We start from the raw sequence: 16,850 nt of genomic DNA on the forward strand, positions 1-16,850 counted from the left end.
CAGAAATACCTTTCTCTAACTTTTACATCTTTATTAAAACAAATACTTGTATAGAAGAAATTAAGAAACTAATTAAAAAAATAGGCACAAAGATTTTATCTGGTTTGCAATCAGAAGATTGCTAATCCAAGACGTTGAAAGCCCACTAAAACCTCCTTAAGACGGAGAAGCCTCTTACAGCAGTCAAAACTCACAATTACAAAGCTAAACTCAAGGTAGAACGTTTATAAGTGTTCTTCTCTATATTTTTCAATGTTGTTTAGCTTCTGGGATCACGACTATATTTATAGCCCTGATTGAGGCACTTGGAAGGGTTCCAGACACCTGGACCCATTTAAAATTTTATCTACTTCTCAATGAATCGCGCCACGTCACGTTTTTGATAATATTTCTGGTCCAAGCGCCCAGAAGGGTTCTGGGTGCCCGGATGGGTTCGATCTGGCACCCAGTGGGAGAGGTGCCCTGGCGGCGCCCAAGTGATCTGGGTGATTGGACCAGGTCCAGGCACCCAGACAATGAGTCAACCTCCTATTGACTTTTTGGTCCGGGTTCTTGCTCAGGTTCTACTCGTTTGGGTAATTTTGACCATCCGGAATAGGGCTCACTCGAACTTATTTTCCGGCCTTCTCGAGCAACCTTTTGCTCCGAATTCTAGTCCCTCGGAACTGCATCGCGCTTCCTTCTCGTCTGCCAACGTACTCTGCTCGCTTGGGTGATTTCGGTCATCCGGAATAGGGCTCACTCGAAATCATTTTCCAGTCTTCTCGAGCAACCTTCTGCTCCGACTTCTCGTCCCTCGGAAATACCGCGCGCCTCCTTCTCATCTGCCAGCGTACTCTTCCTCCACACCTTGTCCCTCGGATGCACTAAGTGTTGGGATATGCTCGATGCAGTGTGTGCTAAAACACATTTCGTAAACATGCACAGCGAAAAATAAAACAATAATAATTCATAAATTATTACATTACACTCACCACACATATGCAAGGATATATAACATGTAAAAAATGATCGCATAATTAAATTTTTACGGAAAGTAAATTTATGCTAGGTGTACCTTACGGATGACCTGTAACGAGAAGGGCATCAACCGTAGCGACATTATCGAACCTCGCCTCTATTCATATCCATGCCAAGCTCCTCAAGACAACTCCTTGAGTACAAGCCTGTTCTTCGGAAGTTACTAGCCACGAGCGAAGAAGAGGGATCAAGAGGAAGAGGAACAGAAGCACACAAGGAAGATATTTCTTCCTTGTGGTGGTCATGACAACAAGGGGAAGGGCTTCCCCTTGTTAGCGATGGTAAAGAGAGAGGGGAGAGGGAGAGGGAGAGGGAGAGGAGAAGAGAAATTTGGTTAATGTTTTCCAAAATCCTTACAAGCCAATTAATGAATCATGTGTATAATTTTCTCTCAACCATATCAGTATATAACTCTCATTAATGAATTGGATTAGAAAGCCCAATCCAACCCATTATCCCTTAACCAAAAATTAGCTCATTAACCCCTTGGTTTAATTCACAACTAAACCAAGTTAATTCATGACTAATTCATGATTAAATCAAATATGGTCCAACTCTCCCATAAGAGATGTGGTCCATCCACGCTTCCATTGCGACAAATATTTCCATATTTGTCTTATGTATGGTCCAACCAAATATTTATCTCTTAATCTAAAAATCCTATTCTTTAACTTGTTTTACGTCTTTTAGAGACTCATTAGTACGTGTGACCAAATAGGTTCCCGGTTTATATTGGTTATCAATAATTAACTACTTAATTATAGAACGATCATGAGTGACACCTAGTAGTACATCATGATCCCCAATTAGTTGGAAAATTATAATTGATCTTAGAATTAATTCTAAACCCTTCAGCCGCTACAGTGAGTCGTGCCTCATTCCTTTCACTCATCTTATACCCACTTGGTTCAGGACATAGTCTATGTGTCTTGTCCTCACTAGACTGACTACGTCACACCTAGTCCAAGGAATGCTTCCTCGTTCCGCGAATTCGAATTACTCATACATGGGTACAAGAATCTCGCACTCTTAACATGTGATGCTTTGGCCAAAGACTTTGAGTAATAATCCTAACGAGTGGCCATAGGGTAACGTCTCCTCGCAAGGAATGGTGAATCCTCTATTGGCTATCCAAACACCTTCGGGCACTTCAACTTATACCCAATCATCCCGTGTCCACACCTCAATGAGATGCTTACTTAAGATGTCAAAGTATAAGTCTCCATGACCAAGATGACTTGCATACCTCAAGTCGGAGGAAACTTGCACTCATGCTACAGTAAGAACTTCATAGACATATCTATATATATATGTAGAGAACCATATGTAGTCTTACAACGAGTTACTCACCATAACCAGCATCCACGTTTAACTCTCGACATTCCAATGTTTCCGGCCAGTGAGAAAACAACTACTTGGCCGAACCAAGGAGTATAACCCGTGCTAGTCTTACAGAATTGATGATGTACAAATGCATCAATTCAACAACTAGGAAAATTTCAATATATTTATAATTGTACATTTAGAGATAATTATTAATTATGATCCAATCACAAATTCTCTCATGCTATGAATTATATTACGGTCATTTAGTTAATGAGTTTAAGACAATCAAACATATAATATGTACTCAAATAATGAATCTATACTTATCAAATAAATAGAAAAAATTGTAAAGGGATTGCCTTAGGACATCCCTCAATTCTAACACCGAGCATGTCGGCTTTCTCCCGTGTCATCCTTCTCGCTAGCTGCGTCTTTCGCTCGACTTCTTATGCTCCTAAGTTTCTACACACTTAGATACAGGGCATTAAAACATAACACGACCTAACTTGACTTGGTTTGATCATATCAAAACTATTATAGAGTACTTACAATCTCCATTTTTGATGTGAGCAACCCTAAGTTAAGTTAGGGTAAACAAAAAATATAGATAGTAATAAAAATGGCAAGTACATATGTTGCATATAAGAAAAATTGTACAAAAATTAAAAAATATACCCTCTCCCTATGCTTAACCTCTAGTTCTCCTTCTTTGATCACATTAAAAATGAGGGTATACTTATGGAAGTAATTTGAAATGAATTTAAACAAAGTCTAAGGGATAAAATATGATGACTATTATAAAAAAAACAAGAAGTTTAAGTTTGGAAAATCTTGATTTATAATTTATAAAACATTATTGAAAGAATTTTTTTTTGAGAATTTTAATTGTTAAAAATCCTAAGAATTTTTATAACAGAGAAATATCCAAAAGTTGTGATAAAATTTTCACAAAGTTATGAAACTGATTTAAAGAGGAAATAAATTATTTTCTAAATAAAGAATTGATTTTAAAAATTGTTTAAAAATATTTTTTAAGAAAAAATCATGAGCAATTTTCTAATAGTGTAATAGAGCAAAAAAAAAAAGAATTTTCAATACCTATCTCTTGATAATTTTGAAAAAGTTAGTATTTAGATAAATAATTTAGATAAAATTCAATAACAATAATAAAATTTTTTTTAAAAAAATTCCATGGATAGAGAATATGATAAGTTTTAAAAAATAAATTTTTCAATAACTCTACGAAATATTTTTTTTAAAAAACTACGATTTTTTAATAAGAAATCATAGAAAATAATGCAATGATAAAAAAATTTGACAATTTTTCTCTAGATGAAATTCTCTTTCTTAGAAAAATTAAATTCTAATAGAAATCATACAAAGATATTTATTTGAAAACATTAGACAAAAAAAACTTTAATTCAACTAAAAATTAGATCATACAAAAAAATTTTAATTTAGACATGATTTTGATACCCAGTATAAATTCAATTCAATAGAATTAATCAAAAATTTCTTATGCATATATTTTGATGAACACTTTCTAATTTGACCCTTGTGATATCTAGGATACCACTTAAGTCTTGAATTATTTCTAAAATTTGAAGAAATAAAAGTAAAACATACAGAATTTTTAAAATTTTATATTTGTTCCTTTAAATTTTTATTTTCTATTTTTAGTTTGTCGAAATCCTCTAATCGACAAGTTGCTAGAGTTTCTTTTAACTCATTATTTTCTTTTAATAATTTTTTATTTTCTATTTCTAATTTACAAGAATTTTTTGATAACATGTTTATAAATTTAAATAATTTATCCAGAAGTAGAGATCGTACCTGACTTACCTTGTCGATCTTAGAATCTGATGCTCCCCCTGCAGAGCTGTCTTTTTCTGATGTTCCTCCCCTTTAACATTGTTTTTTCCGAAGACTCTTCCCTTCATCGATGCTCATTTGGGATGAGCTTTCTATGTCTTCAAGTAGGTATTCGGCTATAAGAGTTGTCCTGACAATTTTATCAGTCTCGGATTCTTCAGACGACGACTCGGTGTCCATTAAGGAGTTGGATTTGATTTCTTTTGGTTCTTCATAGAGCTTCAAAAACTTTTCCTAAAGTTCTTTTGTACTCTTGTATTTGTCAATTCTGTCAAGATCCTAAGTAGGCAGAACACTCAGAAAGTGAAACTCAACCATACCATTTGCCATAAAATCATTGCGCTGCTTTTCTATCCATCGATGCTCCTCAAATTCTTTTCCTTCTTTGCTTTTGGGCATATCAAAACCATACTTAATCATTAGTAAAATATTGAAATCGGTTTTAAAATATACCTCAATTCGACGTTTCTAAAATGCGAACTCCCCTTCAAATACTAGTGGGTAGATGTTAGCTCCGATCATTTCTTGTGCTGCGATCGACGATTAGTACTCTTGAAGCGTCCTTACTTTGATACTAATTGTTGGTCCCTTGGTTGCCGACAAGAGGAGGTGAATTGCCTGAAATCTAAAAATAGAAATACCTTTCTTGAACTTTTACAGCTTTATTAAAACAAATACTTGCATAGAAGAAATTAATAAACTAATTAAAGAAAAAGAGGCATAGAGATTTTATCTGATTTGCAATCAGAAGATTGCTAATCCAAGACGTTGAAAACCCACTAAAATCTTCTTCATGCGGAGAAGCCTTTTACAACAGTCAAAGCTCACAATTACAAAGCTAAACTCAAGGTAAAACGTTTATAATTGTTCTTCTATGTATTTTTCAGTGTTGTTTAGCTTCTGGAATCAAGGTTGTATTTATAACCCTGATTGGGACGTTTGGAAGTGTTCCAGGCGCCTGGACGTGGATAGAATTTTATCCACTTCACAACGGATCACACCACATCGCGTTTTGATAATATTTTTGGTTCGGGCAGTCAGACGGGTTCGATTCGGCCCCCACTGGGTGAGGCGCCCCAGGAGTGCCCAAGTGATCCGGGCACCCGGACCAGATCCGGGCGCTTCGACCGTCCAGGTGCCTGGACTTGGTCTAGACGCCCGAACCATGAGTCAACCTCCTGTTGACTTTTTGGTCCGAGCTCTTACTCCAGTTCTGCTTGCTTGGGTGATTTCAGCTATCCGAAATAGGGCTGGCTCACCCTAACCCATTTTTCGACCTTCTCGAGCAACCTTTTGCACCGGCTTCTCGTTCCTCAGAACTGTCGCGCGCTTCCTTCTCGTCCACTAGTGCACTCTGTTCGCTCGGGTGACTTTGACCATCCGGAATAGGGCTCACCCGAATCCATTTTCCAACCTTCTGCTCTGACTTCTCGTCCCTCGGAAATGCTGTGCACCTCCTTTTCGTCTGCCAGCATACTCTTCTGCAGCACCTCGTCCCTCGGATTCACCAGGCCTGTCGACTCTCTCCCGTGTGGTCCTTCTCGCTAGCTGCATCCTTTGCTCGACTTTTTGTGCTCCTAAGTTTCTACACACTTAGACACATGACACTAAAATATAACAGGACCTAACTTGACTTGACTTGATTACATCAAAACTATTATGGGGTACTTACAATTTTCTAATCCAAGGCTCCCTAGATGTTTCAGGACTCTTAGAACCAAGTTGCCCTGGATGTTCCAAGGCACCCTAGATGTTCCAGGGCTCTGGGAACCAAGGCGCCTTGGATGTTCCAAGGTGCCTAAATTCCAGGCCCCTGAGTTTGTTCCAGGGCGCCTGGAACCTTCTAGCACTTGGAAACTCCTCCAGGTGTCCGAAACTTCGTACAGGTTATTTGCTTCGGCTGCCTACATTACAGAGTTAGCACACAAACATAATATCAAAGCAAACATAAACTAATTTGATAGTCTCGAGACCGTCTAATCCTGAATTTTGGATTTTCAATGAAATTCTATATCAGACTGATGTCTACTGTTCCCTTCAAGTGAATGCGTCCTCAACTACTCCTCTCAGGAGAGTTTACTTGACTTGCCAAACATCTGATCATCCAGATCTATTTGGACTTACTGCTTGGCATCCGATCCTCCGACTCCTAGGACTTTCTCTCAATGTCTGGTCCTCCAGACCCATCGACCTACTAGATATCAGATCCTCCAAATCTGTCTATACTTCCCACCTAGTGTACTTGATCAGTCAAGTCTTCTGCCTAATGTCTAATCCAATTGACCTTCTAGAGCTTTCTATTACGTAGGATCCAGTTAGCTTGATTTACTAGGAATTTTATCTTTGCCTAGTATTAACGAGGACTTTTGTCTTACCTAACATCCAGTCAACTTAATCTACTAGGACTTTCTAGTTGAGCTACCTCCACACTTAGTCAACTTGATTAGATTATAACACAGTTTAACTTTGAACAATTTATCGATATTAAAATCAGGTTCAATTATCTAGTGCTTCCTATACGATTGAAAAAACTAAAATAAAATTTAAAAAATTAAGATTTTTAAAATACATTATAATGAATTGATGATTGAACCACCAATTTATTTCTAAATCAGCAATGGGTAACTAGCCTATTGAACTGATTCAAATTTCAAGCCTGGTTCAGTTTCAACCCAGCCGATGGGGAAGTCTAATCTTAAGGTTCATTGGATGGTTAAGAAAATTGCTTGATAGGCCTCTTGGTACTTGCAATATCCTGATCAGTGATCAGCCCTTGAGGCTTTGATCCATCTTCACCGCCCCGCACTTGCGTGATGCAAAAGTAATAATGCTAACTCCAGATGCGCCCTCCATTGTCCTCCCCAAGGTCTTGTAGAAGAGTTAATACTGAGCAACCTCCTAAGTGGGAGAATTTTTTTCCCAAGGGAATGAATCCCAGAGGATTCAAACCTTGTTCCTGATACAAATCTAACACCTAAGATGTCATGGATGCCGGTCGTTCTCTGATCTTTCTTAGTCGAGAACTGCTGCTTGCTACCGACCATAGACAACCATTTGATTTCTGCACAATAGTGATCCAGGAAATGGGTAAAGACACCCAACAATTATCCAGTTGTATTCATAATGATCAGTGGAAATCATCTCCATAAGCCAATATGCAAACAGTTTGTAGTATTTCAAATGTACCCAGTTTCAGTTCGATCGATCCACGGTCACCGACAATGAAAAGAAACAACCTCATAAGTTATTAACAAACAATATCAAACGACCTTGATGCACTAAAAATTTGGACTGTCTTCTCTCCGTCCATGATATTTCCACAGTGACCAAGATCTTCATGTGCATGCCCACCATTCTCACTGCTGCTGCCTTTGCTGCTATGATCACTGCCATATGAAGAAGACGGGTAGCAAGGTAGTGTGGTGCATGGGGTGGTGAAGCAGAGTTCGAATCTAGTAGAGATGATATTAATTAGCATAAGTTGTACTCCAGAATTATCTAGTAGATGAATCAAAAGAAGAACCGTCTAACGAACTCCGGACATCTTAAGAAAAAAAAGATAGAGGGGCTCTACCGTACTTGATGGCATTGACATCCTCCACATCTTCAATAATTTTCTCAAGCACATTAGTGACGACTTCAACACCACTCACTGCAATCAGATTGGGTAGGTTGCTAAAGCATTCACAAATGCCTACTCTTGCTCTCTGGTCCATGATGAGCTACAACTATTTGGGATTGCAAATGAGCTAAACTAAGTCAAATTTTATGTTGTTCAAGCTTAGCTTAATCCAGTCAAGCCTAAAATAGACAAAGTTATTGAAACGGTAATTCAAATTTGACTTGATTTTTTTTATGGCATTACAAAAAAATCGGGATGAATTTTAGCAATGAAAATAACTCATCACAAATCATCAACGAAAATAGTGACGTCGCAAAACAGCAACAAAAATAATTTTTCATCACAAAATTAGCAATGACAAAGTTTGTCACAAAATTCGTCATTGTTTTGCATTGAATATGAATTTTGCAACAAACTATGAATTCGTTGTACACATAAATTGTGGAAGAACGCTGATTTAGTAAATTCAGCAATAAATATATACTCGTCGCTAAATCAAGGACAAATCTTGGATTCATCACTGTATCAAGAATGAATCCTAGATTTGTAGTTGAAATCGGGGATTTAAATATCTTTCCTAGCTCTAAATTTTCAATCTCTCCCATCCTGCTCGCACAAAAAAGCCTCCATCATTGCCGGTTCTCTCCAACTCACGAAGCATGCCGATATCCTTTAGTAATCTCCTTTCCCTCTTTTTCTTTGCCGTCCTTCCCCTCTCCTACTCGGCGCCAAGAAATTTGCCCTCAGAGCAAAAGAGATCATTGAGAAGAAGTTGGCTAGAAACAGTCTCATCGGCGCCAAGAAATTTGCCTTGGAGACCAAACTCTCTTCGCGACTCTCAACGGCTTAGTTTAGTTAACTGCGACCCTCGACGTTTGTATTGCGTCACAAAGCAAAGTCGATAGCGAGAAACGAAGACCCGACATTCTTGGCATGAACTCCAAGACGAGCAAAGAGCCATCTGCAAGTGCAGCAATTTGGACGCCTGTGACAGGTACGGAATACAGCATCTCGGAGTGTGCTTAATCACACTCTTCTCTGCCTTAATTGCCATGCATCTTTTGTAGCTACAATGAACCCCCTAGTGAATTTGTATCCTCAGAGCATACTTCTCAACTGATTCAACCAAAGTTCTATAACTTCTATTGTTTCCAATGGGGCCTTTTTCTAGAACTGCAGGAGTTGCAAGCGCAAATGTCGTAGAGAAGGCGAAGAGGCACAGACAGCAGCTGTTGGACAATCTGTCGAACATTATAGAAAATTAACCGAATTTAAATATACAACCGGCAGAGCAGCAGAACATTTGATCAGATCGAATGGCTGCGTAGCAAAGTGGTTGATCAGGTCGAGTGGCTAAGTGGCAGAGTAGCCAAGTGGACAGACGATAGATTCACGGATCAGATAGAGTGACCGACTGGATAGATCTACCGATCGGATAGTCCGATCGAGCAGTAGCTCAAGCCAAGTGGTCGGTTGGGCAAATTAGCCGACCGAGTATAGTGGTCGAGCAAGTAAAGGCAGGGCGGTCTAAAGATAGAGCAGCCTGAGCGAGTAGAGTGGCCAAGTGGACAGAGCGACTGGACTGGTGAAGAGGACCGAGGTCTGCGAAGGATACAGTTTCCTTAAAACATATTTGAAACTGCATCCTTCCAATCAATATGTTTTGAAACTCTTAATATATGATTAAAATTTCATTCAAAATAAAGTTTCTTCACTCTTCCATCTCTTCTCTATTCATATAAATCTAACCGTAGTTTAGAAGGAAGAATGATGTTCTAAAGAGAAAAACTAGCGCATCCTGGGAATGACCACACACAGATTTGGTTTCTGCTGCAACAAATTAGGAGCAAATGGGAATTATGTAGATAGGAAACAAACAAGCAGTTGAGTTAAGATTATTCGGTTTCAGATTTTTGCATGTGGGTTCAATGTGTAAAATCTTTAACTCAATTTATTATTATCTATGAGTTGATAATGAATTTGATTCTTATATAAAAGAGAGATTCTCAAGGATTTAGGATAATTTTAATAGAACTTTTGGTTCTTTATTTACCTAGAGTTTTTTAACGTCGTCATCTTCTAATCCGTTTGAAAGACATTCCTTTTTTGCTGCATCCTTTTCCACATGAATCAAATCGACGACGCTAACAACAAAAACATACTCTTCAATCAAGTTTTTTTTTCTATTATGTTTTCTTATGTGATATCATATTTACGACACAAACATATCTGATTAGATCTATTATTTATCTCTTTAGATTTCTTTATTTGTTCTTAGAATTATTTAATTAAAAAAAATAATTAACTCTACCAATGAAAGGAAATGCTAAAAAAAAAACAAGAACGGAGTCAAGCTTGCAAAAAAGATAATAAAAAAAAACAGAGATGTCCTTGATCAGGGAATTCGTCCCTGATTAGGGACGAAGAGATTTTTTATCTCCAATCATGAATGAAAAAAATTCATCGTTAATCAGGGATGAAAATAGTTTTGTCCCTAATCGAGGATGAATTTTACGACGAATGATTTGTTGCAAACTTTTGCAATGAATTTAAGTTTTTTGTTGCAAAATCTACAACAAGCTATTTGCCATGAAAATATAGTCGTTACAAATATTTTTTAAGGTGATTTTTTTTAAAAAAAATCGGTAACAAAATTTGTCTAAAATCATGATTTTTTTTAGTGTGAGGTTGAGCTTGATTTAAGTTTAACTTTATTTTTTTAATGAACTTAAGCGGGTTAAAACTTAGCCTAAGTTCTCGACTCGAATTTGATTCTTTAAAAATTTAACATTTTTAAAATTATTTTGACAGCTAGTGAGTTTGTTCATTATGAGAGTTTCTTTATCTATCTATAAGTTTATATGAATTTTATTGATAAACATAATTTATCAATTTTGTCTACAAATATTATTTATAATCTTTATTTTTGAAAATTAACAAACTTATTATTTTTAGTTAGATGAATTGTTCAAATAGAAAACAACCAGAGAAACAAACAAGCAAAGAATGAATGGAATACAATAAGGATCTCAAACTCCATTCCAATATAAACAAACAATCCATCAAAAATCAAATACAAATCCTACAAAATACATCCACCGGATGGATGGAGGGATTAAATCTTGATGCCACCTTTTAACTACTTGACAATCGACTTTATAATTTATCTTTCTTTATATATCTTAGGCACTGGTCATCATATAACTTGTCCACTGAAATAAGGGACACTGTTGTTACACTGAGTTGAAGAATAAAAAATTTCGAAATATGTCTGTTAATGTAATTATTTATAATGATCAGGATATTAAAATAGTAGCTCACGAAATTAAAGGTTGAGCGTAAATACGCATGTGTTGGATCGGATGCTGATGTCGGCGCTGATGGTCAAGCTGTTGACCGCCAGATTGCACCAGACTTTAAAGGTGACTGATGTGGTGGGGACGGCAGGGCTACGTGGTCAAATCAAAGACTCGATCAATGTAGATATGCAGTGACCATGTGATTGTGATGAGTTTATGATTAGATCAACGCAGATATCATCAGTATCCAATCTGCCGAGATGGTCCGACTTGGCTATCTACCAAATTGTCAAGCCGACATGCTGACTTACTGCTGTCCAACCATCTGGCATATGAATGAGCATGACAACTGTAACATAAAGCGACACGATAATTATTAGAGGTATAATCGAATTGAGTCCAGTAGGGCCGAACTCTAGAATATTTAAGGTTGATTCATTTATAATTAAGTCAAATTTGAATTTTATTTAACGAATATATTCATGACTCACGAACTTATTCAAATTTTTATTGAACCACGAGTTTAATAAATATAAATTATAAATTTAAATATTCATTAAAAATTAAATTATATAATGAGAGAAAATTAATTTTCTTATTAAAATTTAAATTTTATTCTAATAAATAAATTTAATATAGTTTTATATTTTTTTTAATAAGTAAAGTGTAAAATTTATAAATTTAATATCAAAATTATTATTTTTTATTTAAAAATCGAACATGTTCACGAGCTAAAGAATCGAGTATTATGAAATTTAAAGTTGATTTATTTATCTTAACGAGTCTTATTAAATGAACTTAAATAAATTTTTATCGAATCAAGTTTCGAATAACTCACGAATAATTTAATTCATTTATACCTTTAACAATTACCTTAACATGGAGGGAACGAGGGAAAACGATAAGACCTTTAGTGAGATGTACTCTTCATTCTTTGGATTTCTCTATAAGTTAAAGGAGGGGAGTCTCTACTATCAGATATGCTTTACTCCCTTCTTTATCATCTTATTTATTTCTATTATATTACTTTTAGGACTATGATAATTTAGAGTCAGGAACTTGATAGGTGACTCCCAATAAGGACATCTACAACAGTGGATTTTTTTCAGTATTTTTCTTTTTTCTATGTGTCACCAATAGTAAGGACATCTTCAATGGTGAGAAAAGATTTTAGCTTTTTATGCGGCCTCCACTAAAATTGAAGAGAGAAAATCAAATCCAACTCTTTAATTTCTAATGACCCGTAGGAAAGAGAAAAATAAAAAAAGTTCAAAAAAAATCAGCGCCAACCCAACTTCTAATCTCTGTCTTCACATTTTCGTGGGGCCACATAAAAAAGCCTACTTCACCATTTGCGAGATGCCTTAGAATTTTGGAGTCCTGATTTTTGTTCATTCATTTATTGGATAAATTAAATCTCACTTGTTTAATAAATGAGATTTAATTCATCTATCCAATGAATAAATACGGTCTCTTTTAATTAAAAAATTTTGAACCAGAGCACCTAATCTTTAGGATATCTTCTCCACCATCATGGTCAGGTTTTTCTTTTTTAAAACTTTTGCCTGGGTACCCAGATTTTTAAGGAATGGTGGGCCAAGTATAAAAAGTTAATAATTTTTAAATATGATTTTATTAATATTTACTTTTTTCAAAGTCTTGTTTTTTATCACTTTAGTCAACGTTTATTTTTTTTTTTTACATTTTTTATCAATTTTATTCTAACCGATGCATCTGTGGTTTTTTTTTACCGTTGTTTTCTAACCGTTGATTTTGCCGTTTTTTAACGTTTTTTTTCTATCAGTTTTTTTAATCATTTTTTTTTCTAACGGTTGGATTGGTTTTAGATTATATACATCAATTCTCTCTTCTAAATTTTCCTTATTCATCCGACCCCCAAAAATCTTTCCATTATTATTTTTTTTAATCCATTTCAACCTTGGTTACAAATGATCCAAATTATAATGGAGGTTTTAGATATTTAGAGTACTCTAATTTTGTTGAACAATGATCAAAGGTTTAAGACGATTTTAGTATAAAAATAATTTGAAAGATATCATATATATACGTATATTATTTTGTACAATATGATTATTGAGGATGAAAGGATGTAATAAGTAATTGGTAGAATGATGAAGAAAATCCTCCGAGATAAATATTTCAAGACTCTACCCAAGAGTTTCAAGAATACCTTCGAAAAAATTACGAGTTACATAATAATCAAGTACGCCATTAACTTTGTGCCGATTTGATTAAACATATTTGGACATGCTACGAGTACGATCAATAAAATATTATTTTTATAAATTATTTATAATAATTTATTATTTAATATTATATTTCTTGTTTATAAATTTATAATATTATTTTTTAATAAATTAAATGATATAAGAGTGATCCATTAATAAATAATTAAAGAATTTTTTAAAGAGGTGTGAATTGTTTAGCTTGGAATCATAAAAAATTATAGAAAAGTTTTTGCATAATGAAAAAAAAGTGACATTTTTTTTTTAATTTTGCTATGATAATGACAAACCTTAAAAATAGAAAAAATTTCACTTTTGAGATTTTTCAGAGATGAGCGTAAGTCATTTGTCACGTTATTATTATTTTTTTCGCAGATGAGATGTCCGCGTCCACCGGGGGACATCAATAGCAGAAAGATTCGACAATTATTGCTCCCTAAGATGAGGTGGATTTTTCAGCCGCGTCATCACTCCTAGTGCGGTGTAGATTCCTAATTACGGAGATAAATATTAAATAAATTTAAAATATAATTTATATAATCTTAAAACTCCACTTTCAAAATATATATATTTCCTCTTCTGAATTCATTACAGAGGTCATTAGCTAGTTTATGCTAACTTTTATCCAATGTTTAAGCATCATGGAATCGAACCTATTTACAAGCTTTTTTAAGGGTTTAGAACAGCAGCAAACACACCACTGCACAACAGAAGAGGAAGACCCAAATCTGATGCAGCGAGTTCACCACCTGTAACTGCTGCCTTTGAAGCCTCGGATTGTTGCCACTGAGTGTTAGAGCATACTGACGACTGTGAAACCAGGGGAGTACCGCAATCGCTAAACCACCAATATCGGTCATCAGCGGTGAAGAATTGTCGGCAATGCTATCGTTGACGTGGTGACGAAACTGAGATTCTGGTGCCAAATTTCTAGCTGAGTTATTGCGGTTGAAGTTCATGGCAGGGCGGAGCGGGACGCCCGAAGCCACCTTGGCACCGCTATCTCTGCCTCGGCCAAAGAGTGGCACGATGGTGTCCTGAGAGAGGAAGGCCTTGCACACAGGGCACTGCTGGTTGGACATGCTCTTCGCTTGCATCCACTTGTATATGCAAGGCCAGCAAAAGAGATGGCCGCAGAGGGTGACCACCGGATCCACCACCAAGTCTAGACAGATGCTGCAGTCGAAGCAGCCACTCATCATCGTCACCGGGGCAGTGTCGTCTTGCGTGTTGCAAGCCGGTGGATCTCCATCCCGAGGCTTGTCCATCGTGCTGCTGACCATGCAAGCATCAGTACTAAAGGGCTCGGGAACATATTCAGCTTCCATTCACACTTAGGAATCCTGAAAAACATAAAGGCAACAATCATAAATCAATAAGCTAGTTTCCTACAAGGCACACACAGCCAATTCGAATAGAAGTGGGGGACAGTGATGAGATAAGAAGAAAGCATTTGTCTTTTTTGTGGAAGGCACAGCGGCTAAGTTGTCGGCGAGTAGCAAAAGCAATCGCAATCGCTTAAGGTCGAATATGGTGGACCACAGATGAGTCACAACAAACTAAATCCAAGTTCCATCCATGTCTTATTGCTTTAAAAAGACATTAACCAATGAATATGGATGATCAATTCAATGGCAAACAAATTCTGGTGAGTAGGTTCATAAACAAACAATAGTGACAAAGGTAGGTCTGAAGCTTATCCAGAGCATCCATATTATTTATTAGCTCAATGAGTACTCATCAATGTCAAAATACAGAATATTTTTGTGCTCTATGACGGATTTGCACATGCAATTGGCTGAAGCATCAGCATCCAAGTACTAAACCCTAGAGATAATCATTGAATGAAATGCAAGGTTGCTTTCACTTCATTTTTTTGTGAACCGTATGAGCTAAAAATTCATATTGTAGAAAATAAATACCAACCCTGTGCAAGGTTGCTTTCACTTCCCTCTTTTTTAATACAAAATTCTAATGTAGTAAATCAATACAGGAATTAAACAATCAGTGGATGTGATTGGTTGAATTTCTAAACTATTTTTCTGGAGTTAATATACTGGGAAGAAGACATTCGAAATGAAATTTTGACACAGGATCACATCAGAGAATGAACTGACAAAGTTTTTGTTTTAATTTTTGATGGGTCAAATGGTAGAACCAGACAAACTATTTATCAAAAAGATAAAATTATGATAAAAATTGGACAAAGAAAGATGGAATTTCTAAAACATATCAACCAAATCAAAAGGAAAAAAAAAATCTAATATTTTCATGGAGGTGATGCCTCAGAAAGGAAAGGAAATCTGATATGGGTATCAATATTTCAGGATAATCTCTTTCCGAAGAAGAAAATCTATAGCACATAACTAATATGGATCCAGGACAAAAAATTTTTGCCAGAGTGAGCTTTTCAGGGGAAGAGATCATGATGGTACATGCTAATCGCCCTGATCACTATCAGAAGCACCAAAAACAAAAACTCATTTTCCCCCTTCGATTATGATCAGTATAAAAAAAAAAGGGGGCGATAGAGGTCGATGAAACAGGTTGAAGCGAATAAAGAAGGAAAGCGAAAACCTAAAAAAAACAACATGAAACAAAGAACTAGAGAAGTAAGGAAGAGAAATCGGCATACCTATTTCAACACAAGCAACAAAGCGGACAGATCTACGGATTCCAGACGATAACGCCTCGAACGCAGCACTAAATCGAAATCGCCAACTGCAAGAAAGGATCACCGTGCGCCAGCGAAGCGGGCGTAGAAGCCGGTGGGAGGCGGCGCCGTCGAGAGGAGGAAGAGAGCCAGCGGCGGAGTTGGGCGACGAAGTCCTGAGGAGCGCGATAGATATAGCAGCTCCAGTCCGCACTTGCTCCTATCGGACGGGTCGAGTAAAGGCAACATTTTACGAAGGACGCCCTGGATTTACTGCATTCCAGCGGACGCCCCTTGATTTATTATTTTATTTCCTATTGGCGATCAATATTTTTTTTTTAATTACTCTCCGTATCCACCGAGGATATCTTAAAATTTCCTTTTTAAGTTTTCTAGAAACATTCATTAAATTTTAGTAGAATATTTTATTGGACAAAATTAGAAGGCCCCTTTTTTAATAATTTTTTAATCTAAAAAAGGCCTCATCCTATTAGTCTCCTTATTAAATTAGATAAGTACTCTTAAATATTCCATCAATTTTGTCATTTCTGCAGGCCAATTTTAAATTTAGAACTATATAATTGTAGTTGCTATAAAATTGGATAATGTAGCAGCGTCTTGGAGATAAAATATTTGAACACGTTTTTAAATTAATGTAGTTTATAATTTACTTGTTCTCAATTTATCTTTATTTGTTTGTTGTTGTAAAAATAAAAAACCAAGTTTTGGAAAAACAAAAAACACAAAGTATCAATCTTTGATAAGTAGAATATTTCTTTCTTTATTTTTCTTTCGATTCAATATTGAAGAAG

General features: G+C 36.0%; 1 protein-coding gene across 1 annotated transcript; it reads right to left on the reverse strand.

Annotated features, from left to right (window-relative positions):
• Positions 1-13,939: 13,939 nt before the first annotated feature.
• On the reverse strand, positions 13,940-16,256 carry LOC122032596 (E3 ubiquitin-protein ligase RMA3-like). Its single transcript, XM_042591905.1, has 2 exons — positions 16,021-16,256; positions 13,940-14,728 (listed from the first exon to the last, which is right to left on the reverse strand). The coding sequence occupies exon 2, from the start codon at positions 14,711-14,713 to the stop codon at positions 14,063-14,065; it is 651 nt and encodes a 216-aa protein (XP_042447839.1). The 5' UTR covers positions 14,714-14,728; positions 16,021-16,256; the 3' UTR covers positions 13,940-14,062.
• Between the last annotated feature and the right edge of the window lie 594 nt (positions 16,257-16,850).

Source organism: Zingiber officinale, chromosome 11A (genome assembly GCF_018446385.1).
Source record: "Zingiber officinale cultivar Zhangliang chromosome 11A, Zo_v1.1, whole genome shotgun sequence".
NCBI lineage: Eukaryota > Viridiplantae > Streptophyta > Magnoliopsida > Zingiberales > Zingiberaceae > Zingiber > Zingiber officinale.